At 45.6% G+C, this 22,760-nt stretch overlaps 1 protein-coding gene across 2 annotated transcripts in view; it reads right to left on the bottom strand.

The window, feature by feature from the left end:
- TRPC5 (transient receptor potential cation channel subfamily C member 5) overlaps positions 1–22,760 on the bottom strand; it is a 104,817-nt gene that overhangs the window by 41,199 nt on the left and 40,858 nt on the right. For both annotated transcript variants that reach the window (XM_021525254.3, XM_085570526.1), the window contains exons 3-4: positions 15,723–16,244; positions 1,703–2,039 (exon numbers count right to left, since the gene is read on the bottom strand). In XM_021525254.3, coding sequence (XP_021380929.1) covers positions 1,703–2,039; positions 15,723–16,244 — 859 coding nt within the window. The remainder of the gene's footprint in view (positions 1–1,702; positions 2,040–15,722; positions 16,245–22,760) is intronic.

Genomic DNA, 22,760 nt, shown 5'->3' with positions numbered 1-22,760 from the left:
TGGGAACTGCCATTCCCTGTGGGCACTGCATGTCCCTGTGGGCACTGCCTGTCCCTGTGGGCACTGTGTGACCCTGTGGGCATTGTGTGTCCCTGTGGGCACTGCCATTCCCTGTGGGCACTGCCTGTCCCTGTGGGCACTGCGTGTCCCTGTGGGCACTGCCATTCCCTGTGGGCACTGCCTGTCCCTGTGGGCACTGCATGTCCCTGTGGGCACTGCCTGTCCCTGTGGGCACTGTGTGACCCTGTGGGCATTGTGTGTCCCTGTGGGCACTGACATTCCCTGTGGGCACTGCCTGTCCCTGTGGGCACTGCGTGTCCCTGTGGGCACTGCCATTCCCTGTGGGCACTGCGTGTCCCTGTGGGCGCTGTGTGACCCTGTGGGCACTGCATGTCCCTGTGGGCGCTGCCATTCCCTGTGGGCACTGCCATTCCCTGTGGGCATTGTGTGACCCTGTGGGCACTGCCTGTCCCTGTGGGCACTGTGTGTCCCTGTGGGCATTGTGTGTCCTTGTGGGCACTGCCATTCCCTGTGGGCACTGTGTGTCCCTGTGGGCACTGCCATTCCCTGTGGGCACTGCCATTCCCTGTGGACACTGTGTGTCCCTGTGGGCACTGCCAGTCCCTGTGGGCACTGTGTGTCCCTGTGGGCACTGCGTGTCCCTGTGGGCACTGCCATTCCCTGTGGGCACTGCATGTCCCTGTGGGCACTGTGTGTCCCTGTGGGTGCTGCCATTCCCTGTGGGCACTGTGTGTCCCTGTGGGCACTGCATGTCCCTGTGGGCACTGCCATTCCCTGTGGGCACTGTGTGACCCTGTGTGCACTGCCTGTCCCTGTGGGTACTGCCATTCCCTGTGGGCACTGCATGTCCCTGTGGGCACTGCCAGTCCCTGTGGGCACTCCCTGTTCCTGTGGGCGCTGTGTGACCCTGTGGGCACTGCGTATCCCTGTGGGCACTGCTATTCCCTGTGGGCACTGCCAGTCCCTGTGGGCACTCCCTGTCCCTGTGGGCACTGTGTGTCCCTGTGGGCACTGCATGTCCCTGTGCCAGGCACAGGACAGAGCCAGCAGCAGCAGGGACTCTGTGACCCAGGAGCTCATTCCCGTGGGGAGGCAGGAGGAGCCGCGTGTGCCCTCGGGTCACTCCAAAGGCCCAGGAGGTTGGAGCAGCCCCGGCCGCCGCAGCTGCAGCAGGAGCCCGGCCGCCCTGGGCAGCTCCTGAGCTGGCTGCCAGAGCCGCCACGGGCTGGGCCAGGGATGGGCCCCACACGGTTCCATGGGCGCGAGTCAGGCCCTGCAGCTCAGCGGTCCTGGCTGGGGATTTGTGGGTGTACCCAGAACCCAGGGCGGGACTGGGTGTGGGATTTGTGGGATGTACCTAGAACCCAGGGCAGGATGGAGTGTGGGATTTGTGGGATGTACCCAGAACCCAGGGCAGGACTGGGTGTGGGATTTGTGGGATGTACCTAGAACCCAGGGCAGGATGGAGTGTGGGATTTGTGGGATGTACCCAGAACCCAGGGCGGGACTGGGTGTGGGATTTGTGGGATGTACCCAGAACCCAGGGCAGGATCAGGTGTGGGATTTACAGGATCAGGTGTGGGATGTACCCAGAACCCAGGGTGAGGGATTTACAGGATCAGGTGTGGGATGTACCCAGAACCCAGGGTGAGGGATTTACAGGATCAGGTGTGGGATTTACCCAGAACCCAGGGCAGGATCATCCACTCCACGATGGTGGGAGGTGGCCCCTGCATGTGGAGGTCGGTCCTGACGATGTGCTGCGATGCCAGCAGGAGCATGAACAGGAAGGTCAGGTAGGAGCCAGTGTGGCAGATAAACTTGATAAATGGCTTTTTAATGAACAGTCCCAGCCTGCTCTTGGGTGCAATCAGGTACGCCACGGATAGCACGGGGAACAGCAGTCCAATGGTGACACAGGTCAGGAGTTTCACTGCCCAGTGTTTCCTCCTCCATCCTGGAAAGCCGTCGTACCAAAGCGTTGCTAGTAGCTGCTGGCAGTTCGGCTGAGCAACAAACTGGGGAGAAAAAAACAAAGAAAAATTATTAAATTATTACTGACTGGTACTCCACGTGCACTCCCCCTCACTTATGTGCTAGAGCCCACGCAGACCCTCAGATTACTTTGGGGGCCAGCCATGGGATGGAAAAGTATATTTTAGAGATAAAAGGAAAAAAGGAGGGAAGTTTCACTCTTTCTATGTAGGATTTAAGATTCCTTCTCTTGGGAGAAATTTTGTTCTACTTGCAGCATCCTTCTGCAGATCAGCCACTCACCACACACACAGCCTTGTGCAAAAGCAACACCACGAGAATTACTACAAGCTGTTTCTCTCCCCATGTGTTGGAGCACATTCCTTTTCAGAATGTTTCAGGTTTAGACCACCCCAAACAAGTCACTGTCAGCATCTTAAAGAAGTGACTAAAGGATGTGGCAGGAGGGAAAAGGTGCAAAGCTCTGAGAGTGTGTGTGAGAGGGAGAACGTCTCCCAGGGTGTGTGGAGTGCTGCAATGTGTGTGTGTGGGCTGGGCTGGCATGAGACAGCCAACAGCAGCGTGAGGTGTGGCCAGGTGACATCTGGTGGGAAGCAGGACTGCACATTTGGAACCCTGCCTGGCTGTTCAGCAAGAGAGCAGCTGTAAAATGCAAGGGATTAAGCAGAGGCCAAAAGGAATCTAAGTGACATTTGACAGTTCACTTTCACTCTTTAAAAAACAGCATTGTGATGGTGATTTAGTGCATCTCACCCACACCGCACCACACATGCTCAGGGTGCAGCTCCTTCAGGCTGCTCTCATCCCAAACAACCTTTGGGATTTCAAGCCAAGCCATATTTCTGTTCAGTGCTAGAAGACTTCATGTTCCTGATTCTCCCTGGACAGCCCCATGGTTTTCAAGGCTTTCCAGACCCAGAACTAACCAGAGATGTCTGCAAGACCAAGACAACTCTGTTTTTCTTCAAAAATCTTTAGCCAACACCCAAATCTTTTAAATACACCTCAAAAACTGCCCAGTATTGGGAGGGCTTCTAAGCACAGTTCTCAGAGTGCTCTAAACAAGCAGAGCACTGTCATTGCCATGTTAAAAATGACTAAACCAAGGTCAAACAAAAGGACAAATTAGTTGCTTGTTCTGACAAAGTAATTCACTTCTGTAAGTATTTTTAGATTTTGGTAATATATTTTATGTGTCTTAACAGGCTGTTTACATCAGAATCAGACCATTTTTGGACTTGTAGTTCAAATCTATGGAATGAACCAAACTAGCACTGAAAATAAGATCTCCAAGGGAACTATCTGGCATTTATGAAGCTGGATTTTGATGTGCTATTACAACAATAAGCTTCTGATGACTTCTGCATTGGCACATAACTGAAGACACTCTGCTCCAGAGGGCTTGGGAAAATAATATCAGCAGAGTGTGTGATTTGGAATCAACCAGCACATGCAGCAGCTGAAAATGGGCCATAGCTCATGGGGTGATGGTCTCCAGAAAAAGCTAAGACGTGTTGCTTGTAGTGATGAGAAAATATTATTGTAAAATTCCATATATGGGGAGAATGATCATGAAGTCACAGAATCCCAGAATGATTTGGGTTGGGAGGAACCTTAAAGTTCATCTTATTTCCACCCCCTGCCATGGGCAGGGACACCTTCCACTATCTCAGATTGCTCCAAGCCCCATCCAGCCTGGCCTTGGACACTTCTAGGGATCCAGGGGCAGCCACAGCCTCTCTGGGCAGGTAAGAGAAACAATTCCACAGCAACTGGAAAACCGCCAGGCAGCGACTGGTGTTTGGCTGTGTTTTAACTCTGATTTCAGAAAGGTCAGCGCTTTGTGTTTAAAAACACAAAGAAAGTTACACTGCTCTGTTTTCTCAAGATCCCGCTCAGGAGCTGTTACTGGATCTGTTCTGCAGTGACTCACAGGGCAGGAGATGCTGCAGCTTCTCTGAGATGAGGCACAACTTCTTCTATTTTTTTAATTTCTTTTTGAGGGAGAAAATGTTATAAACACATTTTCTCTTTATCACATATGATAGAAGGCTCTGAGGGGAGAATAAAACTGTTTTTCCCTTGAGTCAAAGTCAAAGTCATTTGAGAAATCAAATGACTGTATGTTCCTCTGGTTGCTGTGCAACTTGCAAGCATCTTAAAAGTGCCTCTTCTCTGCCTAATAGCTCATTTCTAAAATCTGCTTTCTCAGTTGTATCTGATGTTAGTTCTTCAAATGGAGACAAATTCACACATCATGAAAGAGCAGCTTTAAAGAGCAGATTGGCAAAAGGGAATGGAAATGGAAAAAGCCATTAAATTTTCCAATCAAGCTGGTCCCAACCTCAATGAAAATTGCCCAAGGAAAATTTAAGCACACCACACAAAGAGACTCCCTAATGTCATAAACCATCAAATGCTGTGTTTATTAAAGGTAAGGCCAAGCACTTACCAAAACTGACTTTTACTAACTTGTATTAGTCCAACTTATTAATCACAGATTTAAAATCACTAAGCACTAATGCTTTATCTCCAGTAGTGCAGTTGGCTGAAAAGCAAAATTTCCAGTGCACAGAAACATTGGAATTCTGAATTATAATGAAGAAGCAAATCAAGCCACTGGTGTGCTGCCTCAAGAATTTATTGGTTTTGGTGAGTTTGCTTCTAGATGCTGTTAACTAAACTAAACCCCCAAATTAATTGACCAGACTAAACCACTGGATGTTCAACTTATAAAGATTGTCTAGGAGTCATAGTGCTAGATCAATGCACACAAAATACAAAAATATATTCTTTCAGGTGTGAAGTACCCTGAAACTCTGATAATATTGTGGAACTTTTGTAATCCTCCATAATTTCAAAATTCTCCATAAAATTACGGAAATTTCTACTTTGCAAATAGCAGAGCAGAGAACTGGAAAAGCAACTTCAGCACTACTTTTACCAAGGCTTTTCCTGAGTGAAAGGTAATTTTCCACATAAGTAACCCCAAATGTGTTTTTTCACATTTTTGCAAAGCCTTTCATGTGCCACAGCCTGAAATAGTGCCTGTGTATATCACAGCCTTTTATCATTTCACATGAATGTACTGTGTGTGACAGGATTTGGCATCAGTTAAAGTTTCTGCACAACAAAAAGCAGGAAAAAAACCTGCATTTTGTCCCAGTTTTGTGGATGGGTCAGAGTCACAGGCAGATGCACTGCACCAGAAGCTCTGCTAAGAGAATATATGACTATGAAACACTATTTCTCCAACACCTGACAAGCATTTTATCCAAGGACTGCTGCATTACAGGAGCCTCCAGTCTCTACCACAAACAGCAGCACAAGACATCACCTCGAGAGGATGGAGAATGTTCTGACAGCTGCAACAGTGAAAAGAAATATCACCAAGAGGTGGCATTTATGCTCAGTTCAGTGCATGCAGGAAGTGAACCTCTGATGCTGTGTAGGGTTTGGTGGGATAGAGTTAACTTCCCTCACAGCAGCTGGGTTTGGTTCTGTGCTGGAAACAGGGCTGATACCCCAGGGATGTCTGAGTTATCCCTGAGCAGGGACTGCACACAGCCAGGGCCTGTCCTGCTCCTCACCCTCACCAGGGAGGAGCTGGGGGGACACAGGCAGGACAGCTGATCCCAGCTGACCCCAGGGGCACCCCACACCTTGTGGCATCACCCTCGGCACACACAGCTGGGGAGAAGGAGGAAGGGGGGTAGTTTGTCTCCCCAAGTCACTCCTGAGCTCCTGCCTGCCCATGGACACGGTGAATGAATTCCTGGCTGTGCTTTGCCTGCACACTTGGCTTCTGCTGCACCTGTTTCAAGCTGTCTTTATCTCAGCCCACGGCTTTTCTCACTTCTCTCTTCCAGTTCTCTCCCTCATCCCACCGGCAGGAGTGGGCGCGTGGCTCCTGGGGCTGAGCTGCTGCCTGGGGTTAAACCACCACAGAGGCACCAAAGCAAAGGCTGTGGTTGTACAAAACCCTGTCCAGGGCGGTCCCCACCTGCAGATGCATTTCTGGAGGAGCCAATCCCAAAAACAATCTCCTTGTCCATTACCTGTTGAGCAGAACCTGTCCCTAGGTGAGTATAGAGATCACAGGGAGATAAAATGCAACTCAGAGTCCCTCCTTGTGAGCACAACACCCCTGAGATACTGTGAACAAGGTGCTCAGTCTCCTGGCTTTTGAAAATGGGGATAAATATCTTTTCCTTTCCAAGAAATGAGATCAGCAACTCCAGTCTTAGTTGGGAAGCACTCTAGAGATTACTTCAGTACAAAGTCTTTTATATTCTCTTCTTCTTCTCTCAGCCTTGCCAGGGTCTTTGTGTAACATTTGGCTTGCAGGTGGATTGTGCTATTAGAGAATTTCATTTTCAATGTTCATCACGCTCATTGCCACCTAATCCTATACCAAGGGGGATATTTTTAAAGGGAAAAAGAGCAACTGCTGGATGGAGTGTCTTTTCCTTAATAACTAATCTTTACTGATATTTTAAGTCACCTAAATTCCACTTCTCGGGAATTAAATGTTTTCTGCATGCTGTCAAACACAGAAATTATGTTCCACCCCCCTCCCCTCATCTATGGGGAAATCCCTGATCTCTCGCAGTCATAAGTAATTTAGGATCAGACACAGATGGGTTGAGATGTGAATGCCTCAGGGAGCAACTGAAATAGCTCCCTGATAGACATCACAGGGGCTGAGCACAGCATCCCTCTGCCTTTATTCTGATTATCATGACTGCTGCCAACAGCCTCTTGTTTGGAGTTTGCTGGAGTTCTCGTCTGTGCTCTTGCTGCGGATGGCGAGGGCGAATCCTCTTCATAGATGAATAACCACTAATTTGGAACTGCAGAGCTCTGTCTTAATAAGCAGGAGTGAGTTCTTCTATCAGCCAGCTCCAGCAGCTCCCACAGAGGTCACCAGTGAGAGCCAAACACGGCATGGGAGCCATGAAATGACCTTTGGCTCCTGCCTGACACTCCTTTCAAAGGTCGGGTCTCACCAACATCACTGTAGCCCAGAGCATCTCAAACCTGCAAGGCTGCTGGGTAGTACTGCATGGCACTGCCCTCCACAATTAAAGCTATTTAACCTTTGGAAAGGCAGATTTTCTCAGAAACAGAGCTAGATTTTGCAGCTTGTGTGAAGTGTCTGATGCAGCTGCATATCTTAGAGAGGTCTGTGAAGAATGCAGATTCCCTGTGAATCCCTGTCTCCCATGAAAGGGAGAAATGCCATTGCTGTTCTCCTCTCAAGCAGCACCACACATTTCCAGGGCCACACCAACCCCTCTGCCTCCATTTTTACCAAGAACAAGATCTTCTGAGGAAGAATGGAAATGTGGTGGTTGCAGCAGGCCAATTGCTCTTCAGGGAAATTCCAGTGGGCAATAGCCAAAGAGCCTCATTTCTAAATTAGCCCAAGACAGGAGAGAGAAACTCTGTGTGGCCTAATTTGATGCCTGCAGCAGAGAGCCAGTGAGCCTTGTGAGACCACATATTCCAGAGAAGAAATGCCAGCCTCCTCAAGTTTGCAGTGTTGCAAACAGTGAGATGAATAAGAAAACCCTCTTTTGTAGCACATTTCTTTTTAAAGTTCAACCTTGCTAATGACTGCAAAGTTATTTACATTCTGCTGCCGAAGTGTGAGCTGCAGAGGGTAAACACCTAATGGCTGTTCATCCTGTTAATTAAGTACTTTCTGCAAGAGGAAAAAAAAAAAAAAAAGGAGAAATGAGACAAAGCAGTTGGAGTGGGGGCTGTGTAATGTGGGGGAAAGGGACTACACAACTCAGCATTCCTCATCAGACACTTCCAAGACATAAGAGTTTTTTTGCAGGATGAATATCCTATCAAAACCACAGCTGTGAGTAGCAGCAGTGAAGCACTGATGAAAATCCAAATGGCAACATTCCTGCCATTGAGGAGATCACACAGCTGAGCTGGACCAGCCCTTCAAGGAAACCAAGTGCTACCCAAACTGCTCAAACCCTCAGCTGGGGAATAAAACAAACTCCAGATCCTCCACAGATGAACATATGGCCTCAAATTAGACAGGAATTTAGTTTAATCTGTTCTTAAAATATTTTAAATTATGATGACACATGAATCTCAACTAAAGGTCTCCTATCCATAATAGATCTCTCTGCTGGTAGCAGACATGAACTCAGCTTAAGTGATAGCAATTGGAAATTCAGCAGTGAGGTGAATGCTGACAAAAGGAAAGAGTGAATAACCTCTAAAATCCTGCCACTGTTCCATCAAAATTCATGGCTTTAACACCTTCAAGTTGGATTGGCTTCAATATTTAAATTAAAAGGTCCCACACATCCTAGGACAATGACAGATGCTTGCAAATCCTAGATACCAACCCATGGAAGAAGCAATTGTAAAGTCTTTAAGCTTGAAATTAAATCCATCTCTACCCCAAGTGCTTAAATATGTGTTTAGCTGTAGGTTTGTATTTATGGCCTGTGTCAGCAGGATTTAGGTGCATTAAGTTCTGCTCTGAAGCAAGGCAAGGGGCAGAGAACGCCAGCAGAACAGGCTCCTCTGGGCCAGACCTGAGCAAGAGCCCAGCAGAAGCACAATTTTCAGCATTTACTCAAGTCTACAGTTGATAAATAAATTCCTGAGGGATGGATCCCAGCAAAGATCCCAGGATACAGTTCTCTTACAGAGATGCAGGATGTCTGGGCTGGGTTTCCACAGGCAGAGTGCTGAAGTGCTGAATGGGAGCAATACAGCCCACAGGGAGTTAATTCCCAACACATACCTGCACCCAAGAGCTGAACAGGGGATATCAGACACAGAAGCACGGGAGAAAGACTAAAAACTGTTTAGACACAAATCTATCAGCATTTCCTGAGTGCTCTTTCAGGCAGCACTTCAGGAGTTACAGATTTTGGCAGTGAATACTGGGAGCTCTCAGGGGCTATAGCAGAAGTGGGGAACGTATTGACTTTTAAGTAAAAGGCTGGGCTCATTCTCTCTAGTGAATTACTAACATTTACATTAAATAAGTGATAAGTAAAGCAAACATGAAAATTTTAAAAGTCATTTAGGAGTAGTTTTAAATACATACCTACTTTACCCGATTAGTGTTAATAAAAAGTCCGAAAGTTAGTTTTTCTTTGCTTCCTTTCTGACCTGAGACACATTTACACTGAAACTGTGTAATTTTGGATTCCTTTTCCTTTCTGCCTTACCTCCTCCTGAATGAGTAAATTTATTCCAATATCCACAAAAGAGCAGACTAGCACACTACAAACATTTCTCACCTCCTTGGGAACCCCCAAAGGCTACCCCTGCTCCTGGGTTGTATCACCCTGGCAGAATAAACTCTTTGCTGAGGGAAGTTTGCTCAGCCAGCTGGGTTTTGAAGAGAATAAGAACAAAAACTGCAGTCAGAGCTTTTAAATGTCAGTGTGCATAAGAGCTCAGTTTGGGGGGTGCCATGACAAACCCATGTATTCATCTCACTTCTCCTGGAGCCACCTGTGAGGTGGTGACTGTTCTCAGTCACCTCATTGAGGTGGTGATGGACCTGACTTACATATGAGGTGAGAGGAATGTGCAAATGTCAGTTCTTTTCTGAAAGGAGCTTCATAACTCGCTTCTCTAAGCCACAGGAATGAAGTTCAAATTCCCAGAAATCAGGTAAATAACAACGATCACTTCTAAATCCAAATGAGAGAATCCATGCCCACAGTTTTCCTCCAGAGTTTATTACTTCAGAGTGTCATTCAAAGTATGAAATAACATGATTTACTCTTCTCCACTGATATAAAGCTGATTCTAAATACACTTCAGCCCTTCAGTTGTGGGCATGCTGAACACTTGGCTGTTACAACACACAGGACAAGTGTTACATCACTTGTCCTCTCCAGTTCCTGTTGTCTATAGAAAGCCCATCAATCATGTCCTGTACTTTGGCTTTGGCTTCCCAAGCCTCTTCTCTGGCTGGCAAGAAGACTGATGGGAAACATGAAGTTTAGGGAACTGTCAAACTCACTAAATCACTCTTGAACGCTGTTAAAACCGTGGTGACCTCTTTAACTTTCAGCATATTTCCCATCTTTGTCCAGGAGATCATTAAGTAAGAGGCACAAGACACCAAAAATTACTTAAAGAATGATCCTGGCATTTTCTGCCCACTACACATCACCACAATGCAATCCAAGTCCTTGTCCTTGACCTACATACCAGTCTTAGGGTGCTTTTTCAAATTGGTGCATGACAAGATTAGTCAGAGATGATTTTGCTGTCAAAAGACAGCGTTCTGCAGTTCTGTTCCGTGACAGCTGCAGTATGTGGCTAACCTTCATCAAGCGAGAACATTTCGGCGTTACGTGAACGATGTACCAAATAATGCTGCTCCCTCAAATAAACATTCCAGTCCACTGTGTCAAACCACTGAACCATCAGCCCTCTGAATATTATTTCTTCTTCCAAGTTTGGAGAGGAGTTAAGATTTAAGTGCCACTTGTCCTAATTTTTGTAACACGATGATGCAGCTGTACAGGTTAGATTTCTGTGACAACTTCCCAAACCAAACAAAGAGATCTGGCAACTGCACAAGCCTGTAGAGGAGGGGCTCTGAGTCATGCACCACCAGTGATCAGCAGGGATGGCTCTTTTAAGGGTGAAAATATAGACAAATCTCCCCACCTGCCACCCCAAATTCTGTCTCTGAGGCTGTCAATAACAGCTCAGTTAGTGCCACGCTCACAGAAGATTTTCCAAGGTGGTCAAGTGCTGCTGGGATGGAGTTTGAGAGAAAAGAGCTTCATTTAGCACAGGCCACTGCTCATACACCAGATGGGAAACTGCTGCAGACTACAATGAACAAATGAAAGGATGGCTGTTGGAAAAGGAAAGGTCACATTTGGACACTCAGTGCTTTTGAAATGCCTAAACTTACGTTCATCAGGCTTGTGGCACAGGACAGACCACGCCATCCTCCCCATGGAACACACTAAGAAATATGAGTGTTCCAGATCACTGGAAACCAAGAAAAGCTTCCACACGGAGCAGCTCTGCTTCCCTCACCTAGTCCCTAATAAAGATATTTTCACAACCTGATTTCCTTCTAGAAATCTGGAAGTAAAAGCCTCTTTATTACTGTGCAGGCTCAAGCAAGACTTTTCATTGTGCCTTTAAAGAGCACAGTACAAATATTCAGCCCTCAATCATTATTCCTCCAGGCAGTATGGCAAGAAAACAGACAAACCCACAGGAGAATAACTGAGCCTTGCCTGAAAGCAAAGAAAGATCTGTGGCCATCCATCAAGATACCTGAATGGCTTTCAAATCGGGTAAACAAGGTGCAGGCGAGGAGCTTTGATTTTCACACACCTCGCACTTCATTCTTCATGCATCTCTGATATTTTTATAAGCTCTTTTTATACACTAAGTGAAGTGCCCTCAGAAATTTCCCAGGTTTATGCATGCTCCCTGGAGAGGGATGCTGTGCTTCTGACTGCAGCCACACAGTTGACAAGAGTCAAGACACAGCGGAAAAATATGCGGCATGGCAGGAATGATTATTCATTCACTTCAGAACTGCATCTCAGGAGGCACTTGTCTATGTAAATGTCCTGGGAAAAAAAAAAATTAAAAAGGACTGAAGCTGTTGAAGCTTCATCCTGGAGAGAAAAACGGCAAAGAGCACTGTTTTTAAATTAGACAAGCAAACAGTTCTGCTTCTGTCCTTTCCTGCCATTGATTAGAGCAGAGTGAGGAACAGATATGGAGGTTAAGGGTTTTTGAGAAGGAATTTCTCTGTGCTCTCCTTTGATCTAATTCTATGGAAGTGCTAAGAGTCATAGATAAAATAATGGGTTTTTTCTGAGTGCCTTGCATTGTGTAGACTTCTTAGAGACACATAAACTAAACCTGCCCAGCAATTTGCCAGCACCAGAAAAACACATTAAAACCCCCACTACTGTGATGTTTCACTTCGTTTTGGAGATGGGAATGACCTGTGATGGAGAGCAGGAAAGCAGGAATAAGCTGAATGTGTATTGCTGTTCTTGTGGCTCAGCAGAATGTTAAATATGAGCAGAAATCTGCCCTTTTAGACCTGACTCCCTGCTACACTATGGATGTTTTACATTATTGGCAAAGGAAAAAAAATTAAAGGACATCAAAATTTTCTTTGCGTGCTGCCTCTGCTCTGATTTCCTAAACCAGCCACATACCCTGAATACACAATTGTGCTTTACAAGACTGGCAAGATCCTAAGAGATGACTTTTCCCTATCTTTTCTTAGAAATGCAAACAAATTAACAAATGCAGAGCTAATTTGGTGCCAGGAGAGCACAGTGAAGACTGATCCTCAACAGCTGAGCTGTGCCTTTTCCTATTAGGCCCTCAGTACCCTTTCTCCTTCCAAAATTAGTCAAGAATAAAAGAACTAGAAAAGGAATAATATGAAGACAAATGCCACATGCCACAGAGTGTCTGTGAAAAGCCTGCTGGTCTCTTAGTCCTTAATTACTGTGATCCTTGGAAAATTTTTTCTTTAATAGTGGACTGAGAGAACTGATATATTCGTGCTGGGTCTAACTCATCATGTTCCACAGTGTTTTGTGCTGTCCTCATTTTTTTCCTCAGATTTTGTGACTGCCATGAAAACAGATATCACAATTATTAAGTCCTTCCCATCTCCTAGAGAAATTATCACAGTAAGTTGAAACAGAGTGCACAACCATTCTACACATGAGAAGGGAGAAGGAGCTTGAGAACATTGCACAGCATGTTTTTACCATTTACTGCCATAAAATACACTACAAAGCTGCCTTAGGGCACATTTTAATCTTTCCTATGTAATTGATTTTTTTTTTTTCCTCCTTCTGTGTAAACAGTAATTTACCTTCTAGGATTTACGGCTTATTAAAAACAACCAGGAAAAAACAACCAGGAAAAGTAACAAATTTATTCTCCATTGTTTTGGCTCTCCTCCAGAGAAGAACAGTATTCTTCCTCATGAGCAACACATTTCTCAGTTTATATTATACAATATTTTGCACCTGTCATGTTTGGGAGTAATCAAAACTTGTACCTTCCAAGGTACAACAAAACATAATGGGAGATTTTTCTAGCCTTTGTAAGACAAACCCCATGATCTCTTCACCCTTCTCCCCTTGACAACTTCTCTGAGAAGAATCTTGAAGTTGACCTTATCTGCCTGATTAAGCTGAAATGGAACCATTTCATATTTTGGGGAGCAATTTTCAGGTTCATTTCAAAAAAAGCTGAAAAAGAAAAAAGCTGCAGAAAATTTGTCTGGAATCAATATAAAATTACACATTCTTTGTGCTGAATATAAAGAACTAAAAATTGCAGTAACAATTGACACCCCAGAAAATACCCAAAGTTGGATTCTTCTCTTAGGCTACCAGAGATTTGACTTTTATCTTTGTCAATGTTAACGTGTAAAAACCTTCTCCATCCAATCCAATCCAATCCCATTTAATGTTAAGACATAAAAAGCTTCAGCAGAACATGATGATCTACTTTTAAAAGTCTGCTGTTTTTCTCTGCAGAACCGTCTTTCATGAAAACCAAACTTGCTTCTATTTTCCATCCTGTCCCCACAAAAATCCTCTCAGTCTGATACTCTTCAGTCAGGATTAAAAAACACTTCTCAGTGTCTCCCTGGCAAAGGTTCCTACTCATCTTATCAGAGGCTGCCAAGGATGTTTGTATCTTGCTTGATGTTTTGTCCTGTGCTAATTACCACGATACGATGGCCTAATTATTATGGTAAGAAAACCCCAGCCACCCTGCAGGATGCTTCAGGGTTTTGTGAATAACCAGGTGGGATGGTAGGGTTCAGCAGCTGCTTTCGCAACCTCATTCATTCTGCCCCTGCCCACCAGTATTCCACCTGAAAACAGCACTGACTTTAGCTGGCAACACAGAGCATATTTGCTATCATTTTTAGGCTGGAACTGTCATCAGTATGTCACAAAACATGGAATTTGTCCATATGCTTGGAATTCAGTCAAATACGCCTTAAAAAAAAAAAAAAAAAAAGATAAAAACTGTCAAGAAAGCAGGCAGTGATTAAAAAATTTAAATTAAAAAAAGCTTCAGGACTGTTCAGCACCACATTTCAAACACAGTGAGCTGCTTCAGACTTGCAGCTTCTGAACACAAGATAAGAGCAGGCACATATTTACACCTGGATGGCACCAGTGACACAGTGGGACCAGCAGTGCTGGGGTGACCTGGAGCTTGTGGCTGCAGAGCCTGGGCCAGCCAGGCCAGTGGAAAACCAGAAGTAGAACCCTGCTCTTCCTTAGATTCAATGAACATTGACCTAATTACCTGGGCTGCCCTTCTCTAGAGTAACTCTTCACTGCTTGTCCATGTCCCTAGAGCACTTGTGGTGTTACCCAACCCCGTCACAGAGCAAAAAACAACCTGACACGACACCAGTGAGCTGACATTGCCCTAGAGCAACCCAGTAAGAGCAGGGAGTTGCCAAGTCCTGGATCTGGGAAGTTTGAGGCTTTGGCTCCAGCATATTGCATCGAGGGGCTGGCACTGGGGGGCACAACATGCATGGAAATCTGCATTTTTCATCTCTTGGCTGTTTGCACCTCGGATGACACGTGCAGCCCTTCAGGGAGGTGAAAGGGATCACATCAAGCTGGGTCAGTGCTGGATGTGGGAAAGACAGTGAAAAGAGGAATGTGGCAGGATCTTCTGCCACTCAGGTCACTCTCCAGACACAGAAGAATGTAATGCACATTGAAATTCAGTTCCTCAACCAAGCAACTAAATTCCTCCTTCAGATAACCTGGAACATCGCTGACCAACAGTAATATATCACCTCCTAAATTCTGTCTGGATTTGGAAAGAGAAAGAAAGTCCAGAGCCAACTAATGAAACTGCTGTCAGCATTCTCCTGGGGTTTGTGGCCTTTATTGAATCAACTGGTAAATGTGTGGATTTGCAGGGTGTGTGAAAAGCTCTGTGCCCTTTGGCGGAAGTATGGCTTCCCTCTCTGGAACTTTGGGCAGGAGTTTGAATTTCTGGGAATTGCTTCTCAGTTCCTAAAACAGAGATGGGTCAAGGACTGAGGATCAAGAGGTGCCATAGGTGCAAATAAATAGTTGCACCACATAAGTGTTTTTGCAAGATGGATGGTAACTTGGATACCTGGGATTCTGGGAGTGCTACCAGCCTCTCCTGCTCTCTTTAGCTGCTGTCACATCTCTGGCCTTTTTGAGTTAGTGCTGAGTGGGCACTTGGAAGTGCTTGGTGGCTGTAGGAAATGAATTGTCTGCTGCATCATTTCCTGCACTCCATGAGGGAGCCAGTCTTCAGGAGCCAGGCAACCCCTTCCAGCTTTGGCTTCATATACAAAAGCAGCCACTGCTTTCAGAGCGAGCAGATCTGGACGTGTGTGAAAGATGCTCTGTGCAGGGGCATAATTAGGTGGGATTTAAGTAGCTTTGAGACAGAAATTATTGGTGCTGTAGAAGACACAGCCCACTGCAGCAAGACTCGGTCCTGTTGCCCTCAGTGCTCAGAGTCATGCTGTCACCAAGGTGCCCTGAGCCTCTGGTTTGTGACTAATCCCTGTGCACATCAAATCCCACCTGAGAGCCAGCACTGAACAAACCCACAGCAACTCAAGAAATTAATTACTTTACCCAATACCTTCACATTTAGGTGACTCTTACCTCTTTCTGGTGATACTTTATTGCTACCTTTAGCTTTGCCAAATCGTGACATTTCTGGGGATCCAGCTCTTCGCTCTGATCATCCCTATGATTGAGAATGATCTCCAGCTCCCGGGAACTCCGTGCTTGATCCAAAAGGTCCTTAGCAAAACGCTTGCACTGCTGGGAAAGCTCCTCATACTCAGCCTTGAACTCATTTTCCACCTTGCTCAGCTCCTTCAGCTCCCAGCCCAGGCGGAAGGCGGTCAGGATGGGATCCTCGCTCGATAAGGCAATCAACGAAGGGCTGGCTAAGGCTTTGTAGATGTTCAGCCTCGACCTGGAATGCCTCAGGCTGTCCACCTCGGAGCTGGAGACACATTCCACACAGTTGCACCTGATCTGGTGTGGGCGTGGGATCGTCACCCGTCTTTGGACAAGCAGTTTGATGATCTCGTAGTTGTTGGTGTGAGCCGCCAGCATGATGGGGGTGATATCCGGAGTGAACTCTGAAAACTGGGTGTCCATCATCAGCGTTGGAACCTGCATGGAGGGATAAACCACAAGGGGAAAAAGTCACATCTCACGTGGAGCAGCAGAATTTAGAAGTCCCTCATTCATACTTTTGGAGTATTCATTCATACTCCACAAAACCCATAATAAAACAGGTTTTGTGACAACCTCTGTGCTTTAAATGCTGTTGTAGGCAGCCTTATCCACACACTGCTATTCTGGCAAAACCATTTCCCCCCCAGATCCTGCAAATCTGCCTCCTGACCACTCCTTCCCAGTCTGGTGTAAAAGTCAGTCCTATCCCCATGCAAATGTGTGAATTTGGTCTGAAATGGGTATTGGCTCATACATCAAATGGAAAAAAAAAATGAGGGGGGAAAAGAGAAGAAAAAAGGTAATTACACAAAAAGAAAGAAAAGTCTAGAAAAGAATGAACACTGAATAGATTTCCATAACTACCACTATTTGCACTATATATCTGCATCAGCAGACAAAGAACCTGCTCGTAGCAGGTCCTGCAAACACCAAACCCTGATCCGCAGTTGGGCAAAACTCTTCTTCACTTTTGCCTACTGTTTTTATTTCAAAATATTTTTTAGTGTAAGGATACATTACATAACAGCCCACAGAACGACATGTAGGGTTTTTTTTTTTAACAGATTTGAAAAAAATTAAATGTAAAATTAATGATCCATAGTCCACTACAAATAAGCCACTCCAGGGTGTGCATTATCCAGCTACTGCTGCACTTCTCAGAAGATAAGCTTAATGCACACCCTGTTGTGTCTTATTACTGTATGCAGAGTGTAAAATTATATGGGAATGCTGTTCCATCCAAGCACCCAGTGTGTTTCTATTTGCAGGCAGGCAGCTCTCTTTGTTGTGTTAATCACTACCCAACACTCTGTTCTCCCCGTGCCCACCACTCCTGCCCTGGCACATCCTGCTGCTCCAGGGGACACGGCTGGGTTGGGGGAACAGTCAAATATCAGAGATGTCTTGGAGGAACTGATGCCAAAGAGTCCTAATGGCAACTACCAAAGAGTCCTCAGCCTGCCTGAATCCAAGAGCAAAGCAGTGATGGAGGAGCGTGAGGTAAGAAATCCCTCTGTAGGATGCACCTAAGGCTGGTGATGAGACCTTCAGCCTCGAAATCTCAGTTTCCTGGGAGTTAAGAGCCTGTAGAGCACTAAAGAGCCAAAGCTGATCAATAAATCCTTACATGTAACAGCGTGACAGGGACTGTTCCCAACACACAGAGCTCCCAAAGGTGCTCACCACACTGAGGTGCAGGCTCACTCACAGGAGCAGGGCTCACTGGGTGGCTGCAGGCATTCTGGGGAACAAATCTGCTCCCCTGGACATGGCACATGAGGAGTTAAATCCCTGGCAACCTGCAGACACACAGGTGTGGAGGCTTTGCTAAGCAGGCTGGTCCCCAGGGGCAGGAGGGAGAGAAAACAGTCCTGAGGATTTGCTGTGGGTCATGGAGGGCTTGGTGTCTCTTAGCAAGGTTGGATAAATGTATTTTAAGATATCCAGTAACAAATGGCTGAAAGCAGCTCTCTGTGTAAGGTCTTGCACTCTCTTCCTTTCCCTTTGCTTAGCTCGTTTAGGTAGTTTCTTAAATGTCAAGAGAAAGATGTGGGGTTTTCTTTTTTTCTCTTTCTTAGAAGCTTTTTTTTTTTAATACCTGATGCTTGACTATAACTGCATTTATATTTCTTCCTGCCCTTTTTCAATCAGTGACTGGCTGCTGTATTCAGAGCCTGTGCCTCAAAGGAAGAACACTCTTCCTCTCTATCACTTCTATTACTGTCAAGTTAAATCTTGTTTTTCTATATAGAAATTATAGTACCCAGGGCTGCGAAAAGGATTTTCAGCTTGACACAGATGAGGAATTCATGTTGCTCGGAATATGAAATGGGCACTCGAGGAGTGATGTTACAGGTGGGGACAGTGCTAATCCTGTCTGCTCCAGAGGCTTTCTAAATATGGATCTGGGGCACTCAGAGTGGCTTTTCCAAGGTTTGGGGTGGAATTAAGTGATCTCTCATCCCTCATTCTGCCTCGGATCACAAGCCCTCACCCCCAAACCAGAGCCCTGCCTCGTGAGGACTGGAGCAGCAGCAGGGAAGGTGTGTTCTCCTGGGCAGCTCACAGTACTTTTAATTAAGGGATAAAGAGGGAAATGGTGGTGCAGGGACACAGAGGCTCCTGAGGAGCAGATCAGTGCAAGGCCTGCAGTCACAGGAGCTGGAGTTATTTCTGAGCAGCAAAGTAAACCAGCACAATACAGAACAGGGACAGTTGGACCAGGGCTGCTGCAGCCTCTTTTCTGTGTCTTCCTGACCCAAAGGTCATGCATTGGCCCAAAATTGTCTGTCTTGTGATAAATATTTTTGTTGTCTTCTCACACAGTGTTTTTTGATAACCTCCATCATAAACTATCCATTTTAAAGCTGTGGCTATGCAAAGCCTTTGCTAAAGGGCTGTGTTCTGTCACTGGAGGGGCAGCAGGGATTACAACACTGATGTTCCTCCTGTGACGCTCTGCCCAGTTGAGTTCATGTTTAGATCAGCTTCTCCTGTGTCTTGGGTTAACCTGCAGTGATGGAAGCAGAAGAGGAATAATTTATTCCACCCCAAGGGCTCTGCTGAGCTCTTCCAGGGTTACTTTCATTAAATGACCTGAAAACCAAAATTCTTTTCCATCTTTTCCATTAACCTCATCACCTGACACCAGCTGCTAACCCGAGTGCTTCAGAACCTTAATGCCACCACCTGCACAGGAGCAAACGCCTTGTCTGCATTTCATCTTGGCTCTTTTCATTTGGGAAATTAATGCTACTGTTAACAACAAGTGACTGAATGCTTGTTATCATCTGCCTAGATTTAATCCTCATAAGGTGGCCTGCTTACCCCTGTACCACTGCTGCTCTGAAAGATGCTGCAGCAAGTGAAAAATCCCCTTTATTTGAAAAGGAGGGTGAAGAAACAAGCTTAATTCATTAAAGGAGAAGGATTAGCTCACATAAAAGCGCTGTTCAGTACAGCTAAGCTCTCCTCTGAATGGAAAAGTAAGTTTTCCAGCAAAATAGTGCACTGCTGGAAAGGAGCTCTGGATAGAAAGAGAGCAGGAATCTCTGCTGTTAGTCAGGAGTATAGTGTAAGAGGAATTAAACTACAGAAGAGAAAAAAAGAAAGAAGCTGGCACTGAAGATCTGGTGGCCTTGTTGTAGGTCTTCTAGGAGTTTTACTTTGAATTTAATCTAGTTTGTTATCTGTCCCTGGAGCAGCTCCTCTGGTTTAGAGTTGTATAAAAGCTCAAGTGCTCCAAGACTGCTCAGCAATGGGAACCACACTGCAATAAATGGGAAAACTAAGGAGATGCAGCTCAAAAACATTCTCCTCAGCCAAACTAACAGACAAATGGAAATGTACCTTTTGCCTTTTATGGATAATAATATTTTGTCTGTAAATAACTCAAAGTGCTTTTACCTGTAACATTTGGAATTACCCTGTTTTCAAGACATCTGCACTTCATAAAGTATCACCTCCCCTGGATCAGTGCAATAAATTGTAAATACAACTATGATAAACTGTAAATATATTAATCTGCATTATTTTCAGCTTGTGTAACTTTTTGACTCGGCTGTGTTTTATAGAAGATTTTCTGATTGCCAACACAAACTTGTGCAAGCCCCACTGGAAAGCTACAAATACAATACAGCTTTCTTGTAAGCTCCCTTTAGGCACTGGAAACAACCTTATGTGGGACCTGGGAAGGTGGCACATGGCTGTAGAAATTTCAGCATTTATTTTAGGTGATACAGTGGCATGGGCTTCACTAACTCAGCATCTTAACCAGAGATGCCTTTAGAGATGTTGTCTAGTATCAGAGTGATGCCAGCATTTGCATTAATAGAGAATTTGTAGTTTTTTCTCTCAAGAGCAATTCATTGACTGAAATGATGTAATTTGGTTAATGAAATATAATGAAAAACACAAAGTGCTACCTAAAAAAGTAATGTCGTTTAAGAGCTTTTGTACTGGTTATTCACAATCTTTGTAACTTTGGCACACGACACACATTGTTGTAGATTTACTTCTGGGCAAACTCTGCTGTTATTGAAGTGTTCCACTGGTTCCAATACAGATGTCCCAGAATATCCAGCTGAAGAAAAGGCTCTTCCTGGTCTAAAATCTCCTCAGTGACTTACAAATGTGCCTGTAAAGCCAAATACAATCTCTGCTCCTCACACTGACACTGCAAAACAGTGAAAATTGGTACCTTTTAGTGCCTTGTAGCAAGTCAAATGCTGATACAAGGTTGCCAGATGGTGTACATGAACACTAAAATAGGTATATTTGAATTTAAAAAAGCAAGCTATAGAATCACAGAACTTCTAATAATTGTTAATTAATGTAATGCATGAAAGAATGTGAAAATGTAGATCTGTGATATCTGTACAACCAAATATCCTTCTCTACAACCAGTAAACAGAAGTAAAATACAGATAGATCCACTCTAGATTCTTCCAGTTTTAATTTGGCTTCTTACCCATGTGTTTAAAAATGGAGGTAGGCCCAAGGGATTAGTTCTCAGAGCTGAACTGAAACCTAGTGCACTTGACAGTGGCAGAACTGCATCAGAGCTTGTGTTCAGCCATGTGTGTAGGAAATGCAGCACAGCCAGGAAGATTGTCAAAAGATGTCACCATTTGTGGCTGATGCTACATAATAACTTCTGCTGGGGATTTAAAAAAAAAAAAAAGAGAGAGACTGGGAGAGGAACAAATACGCATTTTAATGGCCTGTGGCAAGTTCCTGCAGCCAGAGCCCTCTGTGTGTGTCTGTGTGTGTGTCTCTGTGTGTGTCTCTGTGTGTGTGTCTCTGTGTCTGTATGTGTGTCTGTGTCTCTGTGTCTCTCTGTGTCTGTGCGTGTCTCTGTGTCTGTGTGTGTGTCTCTGTGTGTGTCTGCATGCGTGTGTCTGTGTGTGTGTGTCTCTGTGTCTCTGTGTGTGTCTGTGTGTGTCTGTCTCTCTGTGTGTGTGTCTCTGTCTGTGTGTATGTCTCTGTGAGTGTGTGTGTCTCTGTCTCTCTGTGTGTCTGTGTGTGTGTGTCTGTCTGTGTGTGTGTGTCTGTCTCTCTGTGTGTGTCTCTGTGTGTCTCTGTGTTTCTCTGTGTGTGCGTCTCTGTCTCTGTGTGTGTGTGTCTGTGTCTCTGTGTCTCTCTGTGTGTCTCTGTGTGTGTGTCTCTGTGTTTGTGTGTGTGTCTCTGTGTCTCTCTGTGTGTCTCTGTGTGTCTCTGTGTTTGTGTGTGTCTCTGTCTCTGTGTGTGTGTCTCTGTGTTTGTGTGTGTGTCTCTGTGTCTCTCTGTGTGTCTCTGTGTGTGTGTCTCTGTGTTTGTGTGTGTCTCTGTGTGTGTGTCTCTGTCTCTGTGTGTGTGTCTCTGTGTCTCTCTGTGTGTCTCTGTGTGTGTTTCTCTGTGTGTGTGTCTCTGTCTCTGTGTGTCTGTCTCTGTCTCTGTGTGTGTGTCTCTGTGTTTGTGTGTGTGTCTCTGTGTGTGTGTCTCTGTGTTTGTGTGTGTGTCTCTGTGTCTGTGTGTCTCTGTGTGTGTGTCTCTGTGTGTGTGTCTCTGTGTTTGTGTGTGTGTCTCTGTGTGTGTCTCTGTGTTTGTGTGTGTGTCTCTGTGTCTCTGTGTCTCTGTGTGTCTGTGTGTGTGTATCTCTGTCTCTGTGTGTGTGTGTGTCTCTGTGTTTGTGTGTGTGTCTCTGTCTCTGTGTGTGTGTCTCTGTGTTTGTGTGTGTGTCTCTGTTTGTGTGTGTGTCTCTGTGTGTGTGTCTCTGTGTTTGTGTGTGTGTCTCTGTGTCTCTCTCCCGAGCCCTCTCCCCTCCCTGCGCGTGCAGGAGATGAGATGAGGCCATTGCTGATGGAAGGAAGGAGGAGTGCAGTCACTGTGGCTGACTGCCAGTCACAGAGGGATGCTGACAGGACTTACTTGGAGTTGGAACCTCTTGTGCTGAGCTGGGGTGCAGCCTGAGCTCACCCTGCCCCGAATTCCCGTGCCTCGGTGCCCTCCAGAGCCGCTGGCTCCAGCAGGGAGAAGGGCTGGGAGTGCCTGCCCTGCTCAGAGGGTGCTGTGCCCCCAGAGCTGCAGCCCCTCCTGGCCACGGCTTCTCCTCTGAGTAGCAATATTGTACAAGCCTGTTGTAGTCCTCACTGCTCACATACTGTGTGATGTTTTCTCCAGGGAACCATCATACACCTGCACAGTCCGGGGCCCAGTGCGTGGGGACACTTCTGCAGGCAGAACAAACGTGGCACAAGAGTTCAGCACTGTCACAAACCCAGACAATTTAAATGAAGCTGCTGAAGTGGCTCAAGTGACATGGGGACCTGACTCACAGCATGTTATGCAGTATTCTGGATCTTCCCAAAATGCAGAGATTCCCTGGCCGCTTCCTGAAGCTTTTTCCTGAGTCTGTGACACCAACACAGGTGTAAATCCAGAATTACTGACATGGGAGTGAACTGAATGATC

This window comes from Lonchura striata, chromosome 4A, assembly GCF_050655825.1.
Source record: "Lonchura striata isolate lonStrDom1 chromosome 4A, ASM5065582v1, whole genome shotgun sequence".
In the NCBI taxonomy this organism is placed as follows: Eukaryota; Metazoa; Chordata; class Aves; order Passeriformes; family Estrildidae; genus Lonchura; species Lonchura striata.
The sequence above is the reverse complement of the archived record's forward strand: the minus strand, read 5'-3'. Positions and strand labels throughout refer to the sequence as shown.